At 48.4% G+C, this 20,938-nt stretch overlaps 5 protein-coding genes, 2 non-coding genes and 1 pseudogene across 8 annotated transcripts; 5 read left to right on the top strand and 3 right to left on the bottom strand.

The window, feature by feature from the left end:
* Positions 1-1,055: 1,055 nt before the first annotated feature.
* Positions 1,056-3,415, top strand: BC939DRAFT_321744 (uncharacterized protein). Its single transcript, XM_051551526.1, has 3 exons — positions 1,056-1,423; positions 1,786-2,278; positions 2,370-3,415. Exons 1-3 carry the CDS (start codon positions 1,236-1,238, stop codon positions 3,405-3,407), a joined length of 1,719 nt encoding a protein of 572 aa, XP_051415868.1. The 5' UTR covers positions 1,056-1,235; the 3' UTR covers positions 3,408-3,415.
* A 582-nt stretch (positions 3,416-3,997) lies between these two features.
* Positions 3,998-4,070, bottom strand: BC939DRAFT_t39. The gene has a single exon. It is a non-coding gene; the product is annotated as a tRNA-Arg (tRNA).
* A 137-nt stretch (positions 4,071-4,207) lies between these two features.
* BC939DRAFT_440590 (uncharacterized protein) lies at positions 4,208-6,110 on the top strand. Its single transcript, XM_051554097.1, has one exon. It carries the CDS (start codon positions 4,367-4,369, stop codon positions 6,077-6,079), a length of 1,713 nt encoding a protein of 570 aa, XP_051415869.1. The 5' UTR covers positions 4,208-4,366; the 3' UTR covers positions 6,080-6,110.
* A 2,112-nt stretch (positions 6,111-8,222) lies between these two features.
* Positions 8,223-8,295, bottom strand: BC939DRAFT_t38 (annotated as a pseudogene). Its single transcript has one exon. The product of its transcript is annotated as a tRNA-OTHER (tRNA).
* A 110-nt stretch (positions 8,296-8,405) lies between these two features.
* On the top strand, positions 8,406-8,486 carry BC939DRAFT_t35. The gene has a single exon. It is a non-coding gene; the product is annotated as a tRNA-Ser (tRNA).
* A 210-nt stretch (positions 8,487-8,696) lies between these two features.
* Positions 8,697-9,517, bottom strand: BC939DRAFT_440593 (uncharacterized protein). Its single transcript, XM_051554098.1, is given in 3 exon segments — positions 8,697-8,753; positions 8,828-9,093; positions 9,107-9,517. The coding sequence occupies 2 exon segments, from the start codon at positions 9,334-9,336 to the stop codon at positions 8,886-8,888; spliced, it is 438 nt and encodes a 145-aa protein (XP_051415870.1). The 5' UTR covers positions 9,337-9,517; the 3' UTR covers positions 8,697-8,753; positions 8,828-8,885.
* A 1,420-nt stretch (positions 9,518-10,937) lies between these two features.
* Positions 10,938-12,167, top strand: BC939DRAFT_440601 (uncharacterized protein). Its single transcript, XM_051554099.1, has 5 exons — positions 10,938-11,212; positions 11,297-11,343; positions 11,374-11,403; positions 11,425-11,545; positions 11,666-12,167. Exons 1-5 carry the CDS (start codon positions 11,125-11,127, stop codon positions 11,995-11,997), a joined length of 618 nt encoding a protein of 205 aa, XP_051415871.1. The 5' UTR covers positions 10,938-11,124; the 3' UTR covers positions 11,998-12,167.
* Positions 12,168-19,358: 7,191 nt separating this feature from the next.
* BC939DRAFT_499917 (uncharacterized protein) lies at positions 19,359-20,450 on the top strand (the record flags this gene model as incomplete). Its single annotated transcript, XM_051559994.1, has 3 exons — positions 19,359-19,765; positions 19,875-20,047; positions 20,266-20,450. The coding sequence occupies 3 exons, from the start codon at positions 19,359-19,361 to the stop codon at positions 20,448-20,450; spliced, it is 765 nt and encodes a 254-aa protein (XP_051415872.1).
* Positions 20,451-20,938: the final 488 nt, after the last annotated feature.

Genomic DNA, 20,938 nt, shown 5'->3' on the forward strand with positions numbered 1-20,938 from the left:
AAAGTGTGCGTTGTGCGTTGGCCTTGACGGGAAGGTATTCGATTTACAAATACGCAAGTCTGAACTTTTCTCTAAATCGAAGAGTCTGGTTTGACACAAGGAAAAAAAAGGTTAATCTTGTGTGTTCAATCATATCGTACTCCGACGAGAAAGAGAGAGAGAGAAAGAGAGGAAGCAAGAAGAGACCCATTGGACTATTTCCAAAAACATTCCTTGAAGAACAATGGGGGCAGGGTGGATGCTGTGATGCTCTCGACAAGGCAGATCTGAGGACATCGACAAATGAAAATTGTCCGTTCAGGTATTAGTGAGGGTCCAGCGATCGATCCACAGCCGATCACTTTTGCTGTTAGTCTATTTCAGGGCGAGGTACTTTTCTCATGTGGGTTCATACAACTGAAACCTTCGAGGGTGCTGAAATGAACGTACCGAGACTTATTCCAAGACCGAGGAGAGACCGCTCGACGGATTCCATAGACGGCAACCTTATTCGTCCACAACTAGTTGTGGAATGAGGGTGGATTGGGCGCTTGCTCACTTGCTCGCTCAGGAACTTATCTGTCTGGTCGAAACGGCTGAATGTGTTCCATGGCCTAGTTCCTTCGCTCTCTTGCTGCTCCCTCTCCACAAGTAAACATTCGGAGATATGAAGAAGCCCAGCGAACCAGCAGAGGGAGAATAACAAAGAGAATTCAACTCTCTTTTTGCTCACAGGTCATTCCAGTCGGACTTGCCTCCGCATCCGCTTTATTTCCCACTCGCTGGCGCCGAGATGTTCTTTACTTTCCTGCGCTGTGTCCATTATTATTAACTTTCCGTTGCTGGACTCTCTTGCAGGTGGACGACTGTTTCTAGCGAAACCAAGGCTGTCTTGAGTTTGGAGCATATACGCGGAATGGGTCGAAAGAGTAGTCCGTGTACTTTGAACTCCTTTCCTCCTTTGAAGTTGTTTTTTTTTTTTTCTTTGCTTCCTCAGTCCTCACTCCCACATCCTCTCCACTCTCCTCTTCCTCTCCATCCGCTTCACGACCTTCTTTCCTCTTCCTCCTCCGACTCCATCAGCCACTCCATCTCATCCACACACCCACACCGTTACGACACTTGCTACCCCTCCCTCCCTTATCTCTCTTCCCCTCCCCTCTTCCCACATCTCATCTCTTCCACAATTACGCCCTCGATCGCGCGCTCAAACCACATCGTCACCGCTTTAGTAACAAAGTCAAAGCCCTTCCACAATGACTCATCTGTCCGATTACTCGTTTACCCAGCGAGCGATTGCCAACGGCTGGTTCTACCTTTGGTTCGTAACCTACGTCTTCCGATATGACCGCTTCCAAGCGCTGAATATCAAACGCATCTTACGATTTGAACTGCGCAGCATCGTAACATTGCTACTACTGATCGCTATCCCGCTACATCTAATGTAAGTTTTCCTGCTTTTAATATTTAACACATGGGATTTGGGATTTGTGCCTGTGTATGAGCGTTGATTCTTTGGCTCATGTGCAGTGCTTCCAGAAAGACCAATGGGTTATCTTGGTTGCTCAACAAGACTTTCCCAAGTGATCGGCATCTGTGCATGTGCCTATCCATGCATGCCGTTTTTCTTAGCCCTGAATCGAAAGAACAAAAAGCATATGAATATATGGATAGACACAGAAAATTGGCCTTGTGCTTGTACAACGCTACACTTAATCATCCATTGCATTAATTAGTGCTGACGCGCCTTTCTATATATTACATTTATTACTATTTAACTATAATACTACGTCGCGTAATACATAGATATGATATAGGATGTGCAATGATCAAGTATCAGGAGGGTTTCTGGTCCAACCCTATATCCAACGAGATCATCAGTCGACCCTCCTTCCTCTGGAGCCAGCCCAACCAGGACACTGCCTCTGCGCTCGACTACGCCTTGGCCTGTTCAATGGCGCTTCTCACCAGCATCTTCTTCTTGCTCCAGTCGTTTTACCACTACATTTCAAAATCGGTCACAAAGTCGTCGTTCATGTCCAGCTTCGAGTTCCGGCTCAACATTGTGTGTTCTTTCATTGTGATCGCATTATTCCCGCTGCTCCAGTTTCTCTTCAGGAACAATCTTGCCTTCCGTGAGGCAGCCCCCCAGATGGCATTCAGCATCGTGACGCTAATTATTGGGTTCTTGGGCGTGAGGACCCATTTCAGGTTCAAGTCGTTGTTGAAGGTGGCGCTGTTAACGATCAATGAGAACACACAGGGTGTGGCCGAGAAGCTTGAGTACTTCAAGGACATGGTAACATTCTCTTCCAGACAGTGTTTTTAAGGGTCCAATTCTTGAGGATACAGGATGCTTACCTTTTTTTTTTTTTCTTCCTTTTCAATAGAACCTGATTCTCACATTTGCCATGATGGCCAACGGCGTATCCTTGGGCATCGCCTCTGCAGATGGTTTGACTTCTAGCCCCATTATCGCCCACAATAAGTTCGCATCTGATTTCCTGATCGCGAACCTCAACTTCTTCGAGTTCATTATCTGGGTGACCTTGGTGTTGATCTTTTACCCCCGTCGATCGGTCGCTGGCTCCACGTTTGGAGTGTCCACTAGCGGCGGAAGTCGCTCGCGCACGGTGCCCGTCAACACGCAAGCACAGAACCAGGACGACCACAAGCTAGGAAAAAACTATACACATAATAGCAGCGGTACAAAGTCCGGAGGTCGGTCGAATAATAACGCATCGAAGAACAGGCCCCCGAGCATTGTGGTCCCCTACCGTGCGCCCGAGAATTCGAACGCCAGGGCAGAGTACATTGATCTCCAGATCTCACCCCGTCATAACCATAACCATAACAGCTTTGGATACAACGATCATGACACCTATCCTCTCACGCAGGGCGTGACACAGGACCGGACGGATGCTGTGCAGATGAACACGTTCAAACCCATGTATGATGATCCGTTGCAGGCTGATAGATCCTCGCCGTCGTCACATTCCTTGCCTAGACAGCAGCTCCACCGTCAATCGCAACAACAACAACAACAACAACAACAGCAACAGCAGGAATATAATACTGTGGGGGCTATAAGATCCCCTCCTCATTCGCCTCTTGCTTCACCGTCGCGTCATGGTGCCGTATCACCATTGTCATTCTCGTTTGACCAGCGAGTCACCAGTCCAACGGCTCCGATCTTTGGCGTTGGCGTGCCTCGACAGTCACAGCCAACAGCCGCAACGACGAGGGTCGGACAGCATACGTTTGCGTTGGAGGATGCACCAGGGGTCGCGCACCAGCGCGCCAAGGCGGCGATGCAGCAACAGCAACAGCAAGCGGTTATGGTGGATGAGTATGGGAACGGAAGGCCAGGCACCCCCACGACACCTACGCGTGCTAGAAAAGAGTTTCGGAGTCCACCTACGTACTGAAAGCGACTCTAGCAATTAGAATTGTACATTAGAAATTTCCACATTTTCATCTTTATCTGTTGCGGTCAACCGAAGAAGAAATAAAAGAGGAGATCTATTCGACAGCCCCTCCCTTATACCCTTACATTGGGGGGTTTTTTTTGCGAGCATCCGAGTACAACGTACGCCATCGTCAAGGGGGTCCTGGAGTAACTAAATCCTAGTTCTTTCTTACTAAAACCGTGGAGATGTTACTTGCCCTAACGAATATCACTCGCAGCCGTAAGCATACTTATTTTTTTTTACGAAAAAGACAGAAAAAACCTTCGCGTTTGAAGATGAACAGGGGCAAGTGGTATGCTCAGATAACCTAAGCCCATCCATAGTGTCCCTATAGCAGGATCATACATAACACGCAAATCAATGGTTGGGTTTGTTAGTCTAACTAGTACCTTTTTTTATGTTCACATGGTACGGCACCTGCTTCACGAGGGGGCCTGTTGCTTTACGCCCAGCGCCAAGTATTTTACATGGATTTTCTGCATGGGTTGTCCAACTAATTATCCTCCAAAAAGAGGACCATGGGGGGTGGGCGCCGGAATCTCAAAAAAAGCCCAACGCGGGGATCGAACCCGCAACCTTCAGATTAGAAGTCTGATGCTCTACCGATTGAGCTAGCCGGGCAGGCTGCTTTAAATTCGCGGTTTTAAAAACCTTTTTGATCCTAGAATTTTAAGGACCCAGCCACAGAGTGGCTTATGTGTTGTCGTTTTGGGGCAATTTTGGCCCTGACGGCTCGAGATCTTGCCAGCCAGGGTCATCAGCATACTTTCTTTACTCTCCACTCCCTACTCTGCTCTTACCATTTCCTGTACGCCTGTTATTTCTTGGTTTTCCTCCATCCCTTTTTTATCTTTTCCCTCTACTTTTCTTATCTTTTCATCTCGTGTTGAGTTTCTCATTTAAAGACAACCAGGACGATGCCAGCACACTCCTCTACACAGGCGATCTGCACCCGAATTCTAATTCGTACTCGATCAAGGACAGCGCTTGCAAGGCGCCACCAGTCGACCTTCAGTTTCTTTTCTCGCAACAGAGATACAACACCCTTGCCTGGCATTCCGACCCCTTCGAACACAGCTATCGAAACGAAAGGAACCAGCACTACGGTATCGTCAGCAGCTTCCTCCGCCCACTCCAATGATCTCAAGACCTCGCCTTCGTTTGCGAACGCCGCTCCACTCTTGGCCGCGATCCAGAATAAGGACCAAGATACAGCATGGATGGTTTATTCTGTGCTCAGCCGTGCGGGTCAATTGTCGTCTTTGCTTCCAATACACCACTCTCTTTTCCTCCGCAGCATTCGACCCGACAACCCCAACCGCTATGGATTCCAGGAGATTGCCAAACTGACGGAGCGGTTTGAACAGGTCTGGGCAGGGATGCGAGAATGCCATATCCAACCAAACATGAACGATTACACCGCCAGACTCGAGTTTTCTGTCGCGACACGACAGTATCAGATGGTGGATTTGACCTGGACGGAGATGCGGGAGAAGGCAGGATCGTCGTTGGTCATGGATAGGGGACGAGCAACTGCTGCTGTTGGCACTCATGGGCCGTCGGTTCAGCCGACGCTGCATACCTACAATTTGATCCTGCAGTCGTGTGTGCCACGGAAGAATATTGGATTGGCCATGGAGACGATTACGCTGATGAGGCGTGCGGGGATCAAGCCCGACAACATGAGCTGGGATTATGTGCTGCAGATCCATACGAAGATGAAGAACTGGGGGGCAGTCGAGTCGACTTTCCGATCGGCGTTCATAACACCGGCGGTTGGCAGCTCAGGAGGTCAGCTGCAGCAGTATATTCAACAAAACGGATCAGCTTCTTCGTCGTCAGAGTGGATGACGATCCCATTGGGTCAACGCGCGAAGTCATTACATGGAGGCGTACTTTCTTTAAACAACAATCATGGCAACAACAGCAACAGGGAAAAATTAGTACCGACGCTGCAGAATGTCCACACGCTATTTTCGTTTTACGCATATACCCAGGACCTCGAGGATTTGCGGCACATGTTTGACAGCCATGTGCGATTGTTTGGACTGGTGCCGACGACGAGGTCCTACAATGAGATGATCAAGTTTGCGTTCTTGGCACGACGGGATAGTGATGGGCTGGAATTGTTCAAGGAACTGGCGCAGATTGGTCAGAATCTGGACAAGATGCAGCACAGCAACAGCAGCAGCAATGAGGATGGACAGCAACAGACTAGAGGTCATGCGGACCCAGCACAGGCGTCATTGCCGGTTATGCAGGTTTGTGGACCGGATTTCGACACGTTCCAGATTTTGATCAAGAATGAGCTGATCGATGCTAGGAACCGATGGGGCCGCGCATGGAAATGGATCCAGGTAATGCAGGAGGCGTATGGACTTGAGCCGAGTGATAAGATGTTCAAGAGGACACTTGCGGCAATGAAACGGCGTCAAGGCTCGCCTCGCTGTGCCGATGAGGCTACGGTGCAGGCGCTGCAAGCCAATTGGGACCAGGTTCGCGCTCGTCGTGAGAGCAAAGCCGTTATCAACGGTGGTGATGGTGGTGGTGGTGGTGGCGGCGCAGGAGGTTTTAGCGAGGCTGCAGAGGAGGATGACCAGGAGCTGGCGCAAGTAACCAGCAGCTCGTAGATTAAAATAAAACAAAATAAAATAATAGATGTTTTTTCTTCTCTGCTAGTCTATTCTTTTTGTGCGCGGTTCGATATCGACTGCTTTATTTGGTTGGTTGATCCTTCGTTTTTATTTTTATTTTTTATTTTTTATTTTTTATTGAGCTCTTCGATTACGCTGAATTCCCAATATCGCGATATTTTTGATCCTCAGGATGTAGAGCTCAGGATATCTTTCAACAACAATACCCAACTACATGGTGTCGGCAAAAATCCATGCAATACGGCTGAAACTAGTGAGTTTCACACCACTAAAAAAAGGGGAAGGGCTTTATTGATATCTGCACTCTTAAAATGATTAGAAGTATCCTTATGTTCAAGGGGTCCCATTTCAGAACTGCCTAACGGCTCATCGGGAGTATAGAGGGCATCAAAAAATCGGGTCCGCTACTAGGGGTGAAGGGTAGCTCAACCCTAAACGCAAACGGAATCTCAATCAGCTGAGCGAAGTAACAACTAAAACTATCCTATCAAATAAGTCGTATCATGCGAGTCCCAAACAGGAGCCAGGCTTAGTACAGACACATCAGTTGTGATTTCTACGTTTATGGCTATGTTAAGAAGTTCCATCGTGCTTACTACAATCGATGCGACGATCGATAGAACGGAAAAGAACGAGAGAAAAAGGGCTCTAAAGCGAGGATGAGCGAAAAAAAAAAGGTAAATGAAGAGTGGGCGCGATAACAAAGGGAACAAAGGTATAGAAAGTGATAGAAAACAGGACTTCGAGCGAAGGATTTCTTTACTTCCTAGCTCGCCCTTTTGAGAACAGATTCTTTGCTTCTCCAGGAAACTTCATAGAAACATATAATAATCACGTAACTGCTAACAGAAAGAGATACGGTCTTGAGCGAAGAAGCAAAGCTTCCTAGAACCATGTATTTTTTTTTTTTTTAACATAAATCCCCATGATTCCTAGAACCATGTACTTAAAGAATACTGTATTAAAAGAATGTGAATGTGCTTTTTTTTTTTTTTTTTTTTTTATAACAAATTGTCTCTCGAGTCAATTGACTCTGCGAATCTATCAGACTAACTAGCAAAGATCTACTATCGCTGTCCTCACCACCAAAGCGGAACCGATCCACAGTCGCCAAAAGATAGGTCACATTCCCCGGGCCTACCCCTAGGGCCTGCGCAACAATTGCCACACCTCATTAGTGTGTTAAAAGCTGAAAACACCTTGTTACAAGAAGGGTATCTTCCCCATCCCCTCCATGGTTGTCAACCGCCTCCTCCCTTGCAGGCAATCCAGCAGCGTCCGATCCGCTGCGTCTGGGTCAAGCATGGGGCCAGGGCAGCTCCCGTTTACATGGTCAGCGAGTAATGCACCACACACTCTATGTGAATGTGCATTTAGTTTTTTTTTTTTTTTTTATTCAACATGGCCTCCGAGAGAGAACAATCAGTGCTGGTTTCCTAGTGAATAGTCTCTGAGACTTGTGTCTATCTGGCCCTAAATCTTCTAGTGTGGCAGTCGCACCATCTCCAACAACTTCACTGTAACCTCCCTAAGCGTCCCGAGGTCTTTCTCCTGCGATCCGCTCGGCTAGCTGGCAGGCTCCTCACCTGCTAATCTGCCAAGACCATCTCTCCAATTGTAACCTGTACATCTGGGAGATGGTCTTGATTTCTTGAGAGCACGGAATCCGTTCTACTGGCTTGCGAGCCGAATCCTCTACTATTGTAACATTTCCTCCACCTCCTCGTCCCGTCTTTCCTCCACCTGAGGTCACTGGATGTGAGCTCAGATTAGCCTATTATAAAGTGGGCCTACTCACTTTTGAACTTATACCTGTAACCCCGGCAGGGGTAGCTAAGACGCATGCTGCCAGTGCAGTGGAATAACTTGTACACCCTGGTGTATAGCTGGGAAGTTCTGAACCAGCGCCTCTCGAAGTCCGGAGGCTAGCGCAAGGGTGAAATTTATTCTGAGCATTTTGTCAAGCGTTAAGGAAGGGGAAAGGAAACCCACAACGATTACATGGGGTAGTGCCACTCAATGTGGGGGTCGCCGGGGAAAGGAAACCCACATAACTGAAGTGGGGTAGTACGCCCGACTCATGCTCCAAATAAATTTCTATGCGTAGCACATATTACTGTGCTTTAACCAGGGCTCGAACCTGGTCCCTTCGCGTTACAAGGGAGGTGCCCTGACCAGTATGCTAACTGAGCCATCGGGCCTTATGTGAATGTGCATTTAGGGAGCGTAAGTCTGACTGCTTGCATTTATAGAATGATTTATAAATTGACTATATATAATTTTATGCTTCTCCATCTACAATGTCAGCTTGGCCGAGTGGTTAAGGCGTATGACTTGAAATCATATGGGATCTCCCGCGCAGGTTCAAACCCTGCAGCTGACGCGAACTTTTTGGGCTTCCACTCTTTTGACAGGAAGAATATAATCTCACCCCCCCCGTGAGATTATCCCTCGTTTTGTCATCTCACAGGGGTGTAAGCGGGTTATTCTCACACCCCGGTAAGAATAATTCGAGCTTTTTTTTTCACGGGGAGGTGAGCGCCATATTCTCACGGGGATAGTCTGTAGGACCTCGTTTAAAAAAAAAAAAATCACTCGTTTATTGTTCAAGGTCTGTTTCAGCAGGATGGAATTCTTTGGATGGTCGCGACATCTCACTGCGGCTCTTGATACATTTGCCTCTGGACGCCCCTTCGGCTTCACCACAAGTGGGTCTTTGGTGACACCAAGACCTGCTTCGTTGTCAGATGCGTCCTGTAGCTCTATGAGTCCCGTCTCCGTTTCAGCGGGATTGAGAGGTTGTTGAGCGTTTGCATCGCATTGCTGGATCGGCTGTCCCCATGATGGCCAGCTCTCTCACGATCCCTGTAACATCTGCGTGCCGCTTTATCCTCAGTCGCTTCTCCTTCCTTGGCTGTGGTGCCGAGGATTCTGTAGAGAACAAGCTGTGCACAATCCTCGTACAAGTGCTGGCGGGGTGATCCTCAGTCCTGGTGGGGTGACCTCGGTCCTGGTGGGGCGATGTAATGCGGGTAGGCGACTAGGAGCTTTGAACCAACTTTCGTCTCGAAACCTTCGAGATCCTGCCACTGCTCCTTGAACCAGCGCTTGAGAACGAGGCTGCTCAAATACTCGCACCTGCTGTCCCCTTGCATCACGCAAAAGAAGTACCTGCACACAATCTCCGTGTTTTGCAGCAAGAGGCAGGTGCAAAAATATGAATGGCCAACCATAACCACAACGAACTCCTGTTGACTGAGACGGATCTTGTTGTGGATGGAATAAACCACAGTGATTTCAGCTGGGTCCAGTCTTGAGAGTAGTGATGCCAGAGAAGACTCGCGGAGGGCTTTCCCAGTTCGATCGACCTATGCAAATGGACTCTGTGGTGTAGTAAATGAGAATTATTCGGTTGGCCTCGCAAAGTTGATATTGGATCACGGGAAAGAGCACCGCCCCAGAATAAAAGAATAAACGGTCTGGTTAGTCTTCTTTCCTAAAATCATTTGTATCACATTGCATTCGTCCAGATTGTCTGGATAATACCGCATCAACGACAGGTACTGACTACCGCCGTCAGCAACCCACGCAAGGAGATACAGTCAACAGGGAATGCCGATCCTGATCATTCGCCACCTTTGCACCGTCAATCACTTTTATTTAGGCATTGTACTTGCCCTGCAGCGCTTCCCCGATCACCGATCGTCTCATTGAGCATCCGTCATCGGCCCACCCTCGTCAAACGGCATTATAAGGGCACAACCGAGGCCTGATCAGCGAATATTGGCATACAACGACTCCAGAGGGGTAGACTTCATTGTCATGACTCTTCACCTCATCGGATATCACATATGCGAACTCCTTGCAATTACCCCAGTTATTCCCAAAGGAATATAGTCCTAGCTCGTACCATTTAGCTAAACAGATCCCGTATTTATTTCCTTCCATTTTGTCTAGTTTATTTTACCTTTGTGTTCATACATTCCGATCTAAAGGAGGACCCTGCAGCGCGAACCAGTATGTGACCGAAGCACGCCCTTACCGAAGTCCTATTCGCGTGGTGTCTCCTATTGTAAATAGAACTAATGATAGAAGTTACAGAACTCGTTATTGGACCCCCTACGCCGCATTACCCCGTTGCCTCTTGCCACGGTAGGCAATGAGGCTTCTAGTCAATCAGAGATATTATTCAGAAGCCGGTTGCTACAATCGACCTTTCGTGCAGCGCCATACGCGTCGCTCTTGTCCTGTGCATCGAAAAATAATCCAACGGTTACAGCCTAATTGAATGAATCTCCCTAGTTCCTAGTTTTGGAGCGTTAAATATGTGAGTTAGGTCCAGATGCACTTCTCAGATCATCATGGAAGAAGGTTGAAAAAGCAAACGCGTGGCGATACCTCCAAATGTTCCTCAATTGCAAAGGCGCTGCACAAGGTGAGCATCAAGAGTTTACTGAGAGCAATTGTTTATGAGTATCTAGTCTATGAGTAAAACGTATCTCAAGACATTCTCCGGATACCCGGTCTGGATAGACCATAGACTAAAGCCTTATATAACGGACTCTGGTGAATATGTGCTATTGCTGACACTGCCGATGCTTATGGCCATTGATTACCCATCTGATTTAGCAATCTCTCTCTTCTTTTCTTTCTACATAGGACAAACCCTAATCATCCTGACTTAAAGTCTAGCATTGCATACAAACAGCCTTACACATTTCGAAAAAGAAGAGGACGAGCTCTAAAAGGACGAGCTGCAGATGGGCGTAAAGCAATTGGACGAAGAGAGAGAATGACACAACATGGCCGTTGCTCGAGATTGCCTGGCCATGTGGATATGGTCAAGAAGAGAACTTGTAGACTATGAGGCGAGTTATATTCTATGCAAGGTGGAGGACATGGTGCAATGCACTCTTTCTCGCAGCTTTTTCCTCTGTGCACACTCTAACACTCTATAACCAACATCACTGTTGCGAATTACCTTCCTCGCCAGCATTCCACTACACGCTACACTAACTACAATGATCAAGGCACAGAGAAACGAATGTACATTCTACAACTGTTTCCAGGGACTGCTGGACAAGAAAGCGGCGATCCAGACACAGGAGCGTCGCATTGAATAGGGTCTCCCGGCCAGGGACGAAGACAGACCTGTGCCATAGGCCAAGTCAGAAAAAAAACCATTCGCTTCAGTCGTACTCAACAGTGCCAGTTCAAGTGAAGAACGTCCTTTTAAATGTGTTCGTCCAATTTGAAAGGCGCGAGGATAGAAGCGTAACTTTCATCTGCGTCTGCAGAAAGTCATCCCTGACAAGGGATAGCCTGAGCAAGCATTACAAATGGGTCTGCGCCCATTCCAACCCCCGACCAACGTTCCAGGGCTTCAACTTATTGACAGCGCTCAAGTTCTCCCTGATGATTTGAAGGTCGTCAATGCCTCAGGTACATCTGATGACGAGGTTGATGAGGAGAACGACAAAGGCGATGAGGCGTTTAGCGACATCAATGTACTCATATTCAATAATAACGACATTTCGGCTACTTCAATGATATTTGATTCAGGAAGAGTGGTTGGTGCAACTATCCAAGAGTTCATGCAGGGCTTGGGTATCGCAAGTACTCAACAGCAACATGCACAGCGCATGCAAATCATGGCGTTTCAAGAGCAACAGCGCACACTGATCATGGCCATGGAGCAACGGATCCTGAGCTCTATTGCCCAGATTGCAGCAGGCCAAGGGCAGGGGCAAGCCGTGCAAGCTGCTTTTGCTTCTGCTTCTGACACCGGACATTCAAGTCCGGTTTCTACAAGTAGAAAGAGAACGCGCTCAGACGCCCCTCACCTTGGAACATTCAGGCTCTCTAGTTGTATATCTCCAACTGAATATAAGTAAAATAAAAATGGCGGTTTGATGGAGCGAGTGTAGATCGGTATAAAAATTGGGCAGATGTAGAGACGGGAAAGCGCATGATCTCGCCTTGCTTATCATTTTTCCACGACAGTGAAAGCTAGGTAACTCCCTACGCGTCGGCATGCTTGCAAACGATTGGAGTATCTAGGGTGAAAAGGGTGTTTTACTGGGCGAATGCTGCTATCTAGTTTTATGCGTAGATAGGGTTTATATACTAGTTACATCGGTGTCAACAATGCACTAAAATATTATAGAAATTGGGCGAAGCACTGACGACATCATAGCATACTAAATCTAGCATTAAACCTTTGCAAAGATCCACGATAGTGATTTTGAGTCGTAAAGTACTACTCCAATACGATCACAAACGACTGTCTGTTTGCTCTTTTCCATGGTACCCCGTCATTCAGCTTCGGAATGGAATCTGGCTCAATTCTGCCTCTTATTGGACTGGATAAAGGAGTAGATTCTCCAGCGACGAGGAAGCTGATATGCGAATTAACATGTAGACCTAGTATGACACCCCGTTATCACCGCACTACTTGTAATCAGCAATTCAGTGCGCCGTCCAAGTGTGTCAAGAATGTAACGCACCTAGTATCAGAGAACGAAGCTGAACTACAGCTTATATCAAGGAGGCGATGGTTAAAAAGATCCGGACCCTTAAACGAATTGAGATGATGTGTGATAGGAGCAAGAGCAATCTATTAACAACTGCGTATTGGGTACGGCGGCGCGTGGTAGGGGCAGAAGGAAAAAAGTGCGGGCTGGTATAGAGAGAGAGAGAGATGTACTAAAGTTCGCATTCTTGATACACCTGGGCGACGCACTAAATTGCTGATTACCAGTGTACGGTGGTAACGGGGTGTCATACTAGGTGTGTTCAGGTGTGTCAGGTGCTTAAGCTCTTAGAAGCCCAGGTATTAATCATAAAGCGTCTTCTATATGAAGGGAGGATGCCCGTGAGATCATCTTTGTTTCGCTATAATAATAGGGTGTAAGATTAGAGCTCTCACGGGGGGTGCGAGAGGAAGATTTCACTCTTGGGATAATCTCACGGGGGGTGTACGAATAAAATCTCACGGGTGTGTGTGTGTGTGTGTGATTATATTCTTCCATTTGCCACTTTGAGCATACAAGTCAATTCCTGGAAGAAACCCATGTAACTCGTTTATCCTAAAAATCGCGCCTATGGCCTTAGCAATGCCTTTCCTGTGTTTACACGGCGGCTGGTTCACGAGAGGGTGTGTTGTTTACGCTCAGGTTGCCTTTATCTTCGGCAAATGCACCAAGTATATTACATGGCCCTTGAAATAAAATGGCTAACACAGGTGCTTAGATAACGCGTGGCCCTTGCTCGTTTGTCTATTGCGGGTCGGGTGCGATGAGGGTTGCAGGCAGCACTAGACCCGTCCTTCTGCATTCAAAGCTTTCATGGGCGGCTATGCTTCTTTCCATAATTCCCACACAGACGGTTGTCTAATGTCACGGACAGCCCAACTACCCTCGTACGCCGAGCCGACCCTATGCCACAATCTTGTCAATTGTGGCAAGGATTTTGAGTTCTTAGAGCCTGGTATAACCATACGGCCCACGAATCCAGTCTGCAATAAGCCATTATCCTTATACCTAGTACCCTTGCTCTCTCTCCCCTTCTCCCGTAAATACTTTGCCTGCCCTTGACGTATACTTTAAGTAGGGCAATGATTTGGAATATGCATGAGATTCATCTTCATTTAAGAACGTCGTGTGTTGCGACCGGACTTGAAAGTGGAAGAGGATCAAGAGGCGGAATGGCTCTTGGAATACTATTGCGCCGAAATGGCGAAGAAGTTTCAGTATAAGGAGTCCATGATGAATTAGGAGGAAGGAATGAAGGAATGCAGGAGTGAAAAAAAAGTGCGAAGTGTTCCCATGGCCGGGGGGAAGAGGGGAGTGGAGGGGCGACGAGGGTTGAGATTCGCTTCTTAGTTGTACAAGAATCAGCTCGAGAAACAGCAAAAAGCCGTTCTTCAGACCCACCCCGATTCTGATTCTTCAGGTTACGCAAAGCAGGTCGGATTCGCCCCTTAATCAGGAACCGGAAGTGAGAATCGATGCAGTGAGCTGAAAAGTGGCATGCAGGCTCAGAACCGTATGGGATATGCATTATGCTTTTGTGTTGAATGACACCCCTATCAACAGTGCTGATGTGGCGCGATCTATATGCACCAACGCGCTTCGGATAGTTGCACAGCACCAACTCCGCTAAAAAATCTTCACATACCTTACACAGACTCCAAATACATGTCATACGTGGCCTAGCTACAATAAAGTTCCTGGCTTAAAAAAAGTGAGCTGAAAAAAGGAGCATGCAAAACAGGCACAAACAGTTTGTAGAAGCAGCACGGACCTCTTGGCAAAGCAGCATAGGCACAATCGGCGCACATGCTGCAGAGTCTTCTTGTCTTTGTCCATTTTCAATAAAGCTCTTCGTGCCACCTTTTTCCACACAACGCACGCAGTTCTGCGCTTCAGACATATTTTGCAACGGCCAGTCAGAACGAATATGACAGCGATTTTCCTTTCGATAATGATGTCGACGATGATTACTATGATGAGGACCACCAATGAAAGGCCTATGGACGAACACTTAATGGTCAGCGAGGACGAAGACGGGGATGACAAAACTGATTGCTAAGTCGCAGTGCAACGGTTGGTACTGGAAAGATGAGAGGAATGGTGAGTCGGTGAAGTGTTAGCAAGCAATGTGGACCAGCATGTGCGCTGATTGTGCCTATGCTGCTTTGCCAAGAGGTCCTTTTTCAGCTCAGTTCTCTGAATCGATATCGATTCTCGCAAATTTCAAGAAAGGAGGGGCTATTAGCTTTAAGCACATCTTTACGGCTAAGGACGCCATGTCTATTAGATCTAATGGATGTTATTAGATATGTAACTCTTGAGCAATGGTTTTATGATTTGGTATACATTACTGTTATCCTAGTTTCTGGTCTAGATAAATAAAGAATTCAGTTACTTTTGTATCCGCGAGCGGGGAAAGGGGGAGCCATCAGGGATTAAGAATGCTGCGGGCGAGCCTGACGGGGCCAAGGTCAAAGATCTCAAAATCCTCGAGGTAGTTGCCCTTAGTGAGCTTCTTCTGAGAGGCAACGACGATACGATAGTAGTGGAAAGGACTCGTCGAGTTTTCGGGAGAAATAGGAAGTCGGATAGGGGCCAAGGTCGTGTTCTCGGCAGGGAGGACCAGTCCCTCCCAAGTATACTGGGTAAAGGCCAACTGACCGGTGGTGCTATCAACGTTCTTCGTTCTGCCGGCGGCGCCAAAGGCAGGGCCGCCATCCTTGGATGTCAAAAATCCGATAAAATCGCCCCCAGCAAACCCGTCATAGATGCGGATGGTGGCATCGGGAGAGTGCGAACCAAAGCGGGACAAGATAACGGGCTTGTCGTCCCTCATGTTGTAGATCGTACCTATCGAGGTGTCGCTCAACTGGCTGGCCGGTCGAGATGTCCAGCCTCTTCAACTTGGGGAAGCCGAGACTAGTATCCTGGATTGGCATGTCGCGGATATCGCCTTTGATGCCAGTGTAGGGAATATGAACAGCAACACCGCCCTCAGAGCGAGGGGTAGCAACGACGAAACCGGAGTACAAGGGCCAGTCAGCAGCCTTACCCCTCTTGGGCTCTGTGAACTTCAAGGTGACCTTGGCAGACTCGCCAGGATTGATCGTAACGGTGCATGGGTCGAACTTGATGGTGGCATAGTCTGACTCAATAATGGGGGTACCGAGTGGGAAGGCGTTGTTGGCGTTGTACGAGTTCAAGGCATCAGCGGGGACGTGCGTGAGAGTATAGGTCTCAGCGTTCTTGCCGGTATTATTGATCTGGACCTTGACCCGCCTCCGGAAGTTGACAGTATCGAGGAGATCAATGTGATCGGGGCAGAACTCGGTCGAGGCTAGGACAGCGTTGAGGACGTTGATCAAACCAGCACCTTGCTTGGCAGCAGAGGTAAAGGTCTCGGACTTGTAGTTCTTAGAGATCGTGGCAGTGTTCTTGAAGACCTTGCGAATCCTATCGCCATGGGACTTGACCTTCTTAGCCTGCATGTACAAAGCATGGGCACCAGCACCGTAGGATGTGGCCATGGATGTGCCGGAGAGAACAGCATAACCACCCAGAGCGAGAGGGTAGGTCGAGAGGATATTGCCACCAGGAGCAGCAACATCGGGCTTAGAGCGGAGATCACCATCCAATCCGAAGGAGGAGAAGGACGAAGGTGCCCCCCAGTTGTCAATCGAGAAGGGTCCCTGGACATTGGACCAGGTCATAACGGACTCAGGATTGGCCATCCAGGTATCGAGCAGCTGGATACCAGCATCAAACTCGATCGACGCCATGGGCAGGTTGGGAACACCTCCCAGAGAGTCGATACCAGCGCCGCTGGACTGGATGATCATACCAGCAGCGCCGTTGGTAACAGCCAGAGCACCGCGTCCACCAGACTTGCAGCGGGTGATGTCGCCAAGAACCAAGACGATCTTGCCCTCGACATCGACACCGTTGTAGAGGGACTGGTTACATCCGTCGCTCAATTTACCGTTGAAGAGCAAGGGAACGATGGTGGCAGAGGCGGGCAGATTAATGGTCTCGCCGTAGGCCTCAGAGAAGTTGTAGGGGAAGTCCTTGCCGCCATAGGTGAGGTAGTAGAACAAACCGGATTGGTTGTCGAACGATGCGACCGAGGTAGCGTGGTCGCCAAGACCAGTGCCAGACACCATCCCGACACCATCAGAACCATCGTTACCAGCAGGGCCGACCAAAGCTTTGCCGCGGATCAGAAACTTCTCAGCAAGTACAGATATGGGGTTGGTCTTGTAGGAGGAGCCGCCGGCGATAGACATGTTGATGACCTAAATGTTTAAGAATACCGTATTGACCAAAGTGGATGAGTGACCATTCTTCTTTCCCCCATCTCATATGTCTGTGTGATTGTAATTAATAGCTCGATCACTTACATCCATGCCGTCGTTGAAGGCCAACTCCATGGCGGCGAGGATAACATCCTCACCAGCTTGGCCCTTGCATCCAAAGATACACCGACGAAGGGCTGTGGGGGTTCAGGCGAGACCTTGATGTTCAGGGCATTTCCACCAATGATACCGGCGACGTGAGAACCATGTCCAAGGCAGTCCATGGGATCACTGTCGGGGTTGGGAGCGTTGGATCCAGTGTAGTCATCACCGACAAAGTCCCAACCATACCTGACACGGCAGTTCTTGCCATTGAGAGCGAAGCATCCAGCATCAGCACCAGCAGCAGCGAAGGCAGGGTGCTTGTAGTCGATACCTGTATCGATGACACCGATCTTGACGCCCTTTCCAGTCAAATTGTACTTGCTGTGCAAGACATCGACACCAGTCATGCGGTGATCCGAGGTCGCAGAGGCATCATTGGGCTTCGTGTTGGGGCTCTCAACCTTGGGCATGTCGTAGAGCGAGATGTGCCAGACATTCTTGACTCCAGGGATCATGGAAAGAGCGCGGCCATCATGCTGGGAATCGACAGTGATGGCGGCTCCGTTGAAGACGTTGTACTCGTTGCGGACCTTGTAGTTGACCTTGTGGGACTTGAGGGCGTCATGGGCATCCGAGTGCTTGACACCATCGTGGTATTCGATAATGAAGGCGTTGTTGATGATGTTGGTCTTTCCAGGCTTGAGGGAGTGGAACTTGCCGGCCGAGACGAGGGTGGCCGCAGCAAGGGCGGAAAGGATGGCGGTGATTTTCATAATGAGAGGTAGGGACTAGTGTCTGTAGAAGACTGTGAGGGGTAATTAGCGAGGTAAGAGAGGGGAGGAGAGGGGGGAATTCAGAAGGACGACGCGGTAATGGAAGGGCTATGGTACGATGTAGGGTGGTGAGGTCGAAGACGGCCAAAGAAGAAGCCGGTTTCCAGGGGACGGCAGCTGGTATTTATACTGATTTATACTGCTGTTTCTCCGCAGATATCCGTTCGAAGTCGGTTGAATCGCGTGCTGAAATGCACACAATCGCCGGATGCCATTGATGTGTACCTTCGTGCTTCTGAGGTTTGTTACCGGGAACGATTGTCCTCTAAATAGATGGATACACTTGCCTCGTTGGTCTCGGGGACCATAGATACTTGTTTGTCAGTCCAGCTGTATTTTTACATCCTCTGCCGTCTGTCTTTTGGTCCTGTCCATGTTATCCTTCCAATTAGGATGTGCCGCGGGTCTAGCTTTCCCAAATTTGGTCCGCGCAGGCGCGCAGGCGCTGTCTAGAGCGTGATTTTAAATGTAAGGTAGATGAACCCCCCCCCGGCTCTAGACCTGCCAAACAAGTCGGAGGAGCCCATGCATATTTTTATTGGTTACTATTCTGAATGCCTTGATCCATGAAAATTAAGAGGCAGTCTTATCGCCAAAAGTGCCCCAGTATGCTGGATACCATTTTTTTGCACTAGATGATATTTGCCTTCATCCGCAGACCCGTGATTTCTTTGATGCAAACGATGGTATCCGGAGAGAGTCGATCTAGGGAGAAAGGAGGACCTTATTCGTGTGAATGCTGCTGTCTAGTTCTACGTGTGGATAGGGTTTATATGCTGGCTGGGTCGATGCCAACAGTGTCCTGGAATATTGTAGGAAATGGGCGAAGCACCGATGACACCATAGTTACTTAACCGAGCATAAACCTTTTGCAGGTATGCGGGGAAGGGCATACAGCAAGAACACCACTTATAGAGACCAGATGTTCATGGGAGCAGGACCAACTCTCGGGCTCAACTCTTGATGGTGACTAAAGTTTGCCTTTGCAGGAGAGCAAAAATAATGTAGTATAGCTGTTGGTACGGAGCAAGTCAACCAAATAAACAACAAACCTCGCTGCAACGTAGGTTGGCACTCCCGATGACTGCGATTGGAGCGAAGCAGGGTGTTGTTGACAGAGCTTCAGATTACGATTGACATTGCATTGACCGCCTAGCACGGATCATTATTCGATACGTGCCAGCTATAACGCTCTGCCGTCGCATTCTGAAAAAATCGTGGATGTTGCTCATCCGGAACGAACTTCCGCAAGGTTCAAAAAAGACAAAAAGAAATAAAGTTGCTAGAGACGCCCACTTTGACCACGCATGCAAGCAGCTAAGCCTTCTAGGGCCCCCGTAACTCCCTCGTAATCCCCGCAAAAAAAGACGATAGTAAATAGAGTTGTTAGAGACGCTCACTTTGACCAATTATGCAAGTAAAACCTGCCACTCACCCACGCTCACACTAAGAACCACATCCAAAATCGTCCTGTATCATGCACACTCTCAACATGCCTCCAGGACCGATGTGCAAAGACTACAAGAACTGCTCCCTTCCTACAGAGAAACAGACTGCCGCTCACAAGCTACGCTCTCATGCCGCCCCAAAGGTCCCGTTTGTGAACCCTTCGACCCACATCATGGTTGATGTGGAGAGAGACCCCACGTATGATATGTATTATGTGTGCACCAGTGATGAATGTCCCTACAAGTCTTTCCTCTCCTCGAACCCACGAGCGCACTTTCGTGAGTGCAAATTCGTCCTGCAGGACCACCAGCGAAAATATCCTTGGCTATTCAAAAGCTCTTCCGATCCTTCGGGTCTTTCAGGTTCCTCACGTCGCTACACGCGCATAAAACCAATTGGCAACGCCACTGCGGACACAGCAGCAGCAGCAAGCAGTGGAGCAAATGCTAGGTATCACCTATACGTCTGTCCTAGCTATCTACCGGCCACTACCACCGACATCCTTCCACAGGACAACACGCAAGTTGCGGCCCCTTGACTTTTAACGAAACGATATCAGAGAACTTGACTTCCATTACCAAGCGACTGCAAGGGATGGACGAGAAGCTCATTCACTTCGCAAACGATCTGGATGGACGAGTCAAGAGCACGGGGTCATGAGCAACCGCAACAGCCAACATGGAGAAGCATTTGGACGAGAGGGTCATATCATTATCAGAGCGAGTCAAGAACGTACAGAAATTCACCAGTCGACCCCATTACAATGAGGATGCAATGGCGAACATGGTAGAAGATTTGAATGATATATCATCATCTTGCGTTCAGCCCCACCAGGAACACAGAGATCAGAGCTTCCAGTCCACCATTTTTTCACGCACCATAGGCCTCTTCAATACCCTACCTGCACTTTCGACATCTTCTAACGCTATTGTACTATTGTTGTGATATAGACGAAGGAGCACCATTCATCATATCAGGTTTATCAGAAGCTAGCTCAGTCTACTCCGCCTGCACTCGAGACACCCCTTCCCTGTCCATCGACTCTCAGAATCTGCCGGCTGACAGTGACGAGGAACATGAGATTAAGGCTACCATCACTGAGAACATCATGGGTGAGGTGGCGGACCAAGACTAGCAAGACCATTAGGAGGCCGGGTGTGATCATGGACAGTGATATTATAGGAGCGGGGGTGGTGGGGAAAAGAGGGGTCTAAAAAATAGCAGCAAGAACAGCAGCAAGGACAGCAGCAAGGAATGAAGTCCATAATGCCTTGATATTCTTATGAATTTATGAATTGGCAGTTGCGCTAAGCAGTGCATAGCCAGGCTTCATGGCTGCATGATCCTTTCCCCATAAGGATTTTCTTGTTGAATAGGACAGCATTTCAAATGAACTGGGTGCTCTATGACGCCCAAAGTGCTGCGCCTAATTCCGATGAGGTTTTTTCTTTTGTTAATAGGCTCACATGAACATGAGATACATGGTCCCCGAGGCAATATTCTCCGTAGTCATTTAAAGGCATTTGTTGTGTATATTATCCCTTGTCTATAGCACAGAGGACCTTACGGCGCCCGCATGCACAAAGAGCCCAAAGGGAAAGACAAAAAACGGAACTCTGAAGT

The sequence above is a fragment of the Gamsiella multidivaricata genome (assembly GCF_025024155.1).
Source record: "Gamsiella multidivaricata strain RSA 2152 chromosome Unknown BC939scaffold_9, whole genome shotgun sequence".
Classification (NCBI taxonomy): Eukaryota; Fungi; Mortierellomycota; class Mortierellomycetes; order Mortierellales; family Mortierellaceae; genus Gamsiella; species Gamsiella multidivaricata.

Excerpts from the sequence above, each read along its gene's own strand:
- BC939DRAFT_440601 (XM_051554099.1), top strand. The coding sequence starts at position 11,125 with ATGATCAAGGCACAGAGAAACGAATGTACATTCTACAACTGTTTCCAG. Across the intron at positions 11,213-11,296 it reads GGCGATCCAGACACAGGAGC|TCGTACTCAACAGTGCCAGT; the intron begins GTCGCATTGAAT and ends CATTCGCTTCAG. Across the intron at positions 11,344-11,373 it reads AAGAACGTCCTTTTAAATGT|AAGCGTAACTTTCATCTGCG; the intron begins GTTCGTCCAATT and ends GCGCGAGGATAG.
- BC939DRAFT_440593 (XM_051554098.1), bottom strand. The coding sequence starts at position 9,336 with ATGGTTGGCCATTCATATTTTTGCACCTGCCTCTTGCTGCAAAACACG.
- BC939DRAFT_440590 (XM_051554097.1), top strand. The coding sequence starts at position 4,367 with ATGCCAGCACACTCCTCTACACAGGCGATCTGCACCCGAATTCTAATT.
- BC939DRAFT_321744 (XM_051551526.1), top strand. The coding sequence starts at position 1,236 with ATGACTCATCTGTCCGATTACTCGTTTACCCAGCGAGCGATTGCCAAC. Across the intron at positions 1,424-1,785 it reads GCTATCCCGCTACATCTAAT|ATATGATATAGGATGTGCAA; the intron begins GTAAGTTTTCCT and ends CGTAATACATAG. Across the intron at positions 2,279-2,369 it reads TTGAGTACTTCAAGGACATG|AACCTGATTCTCACATTTGC; the intron begins GTAACATTCTCT and ends CCTTTTCAATAG.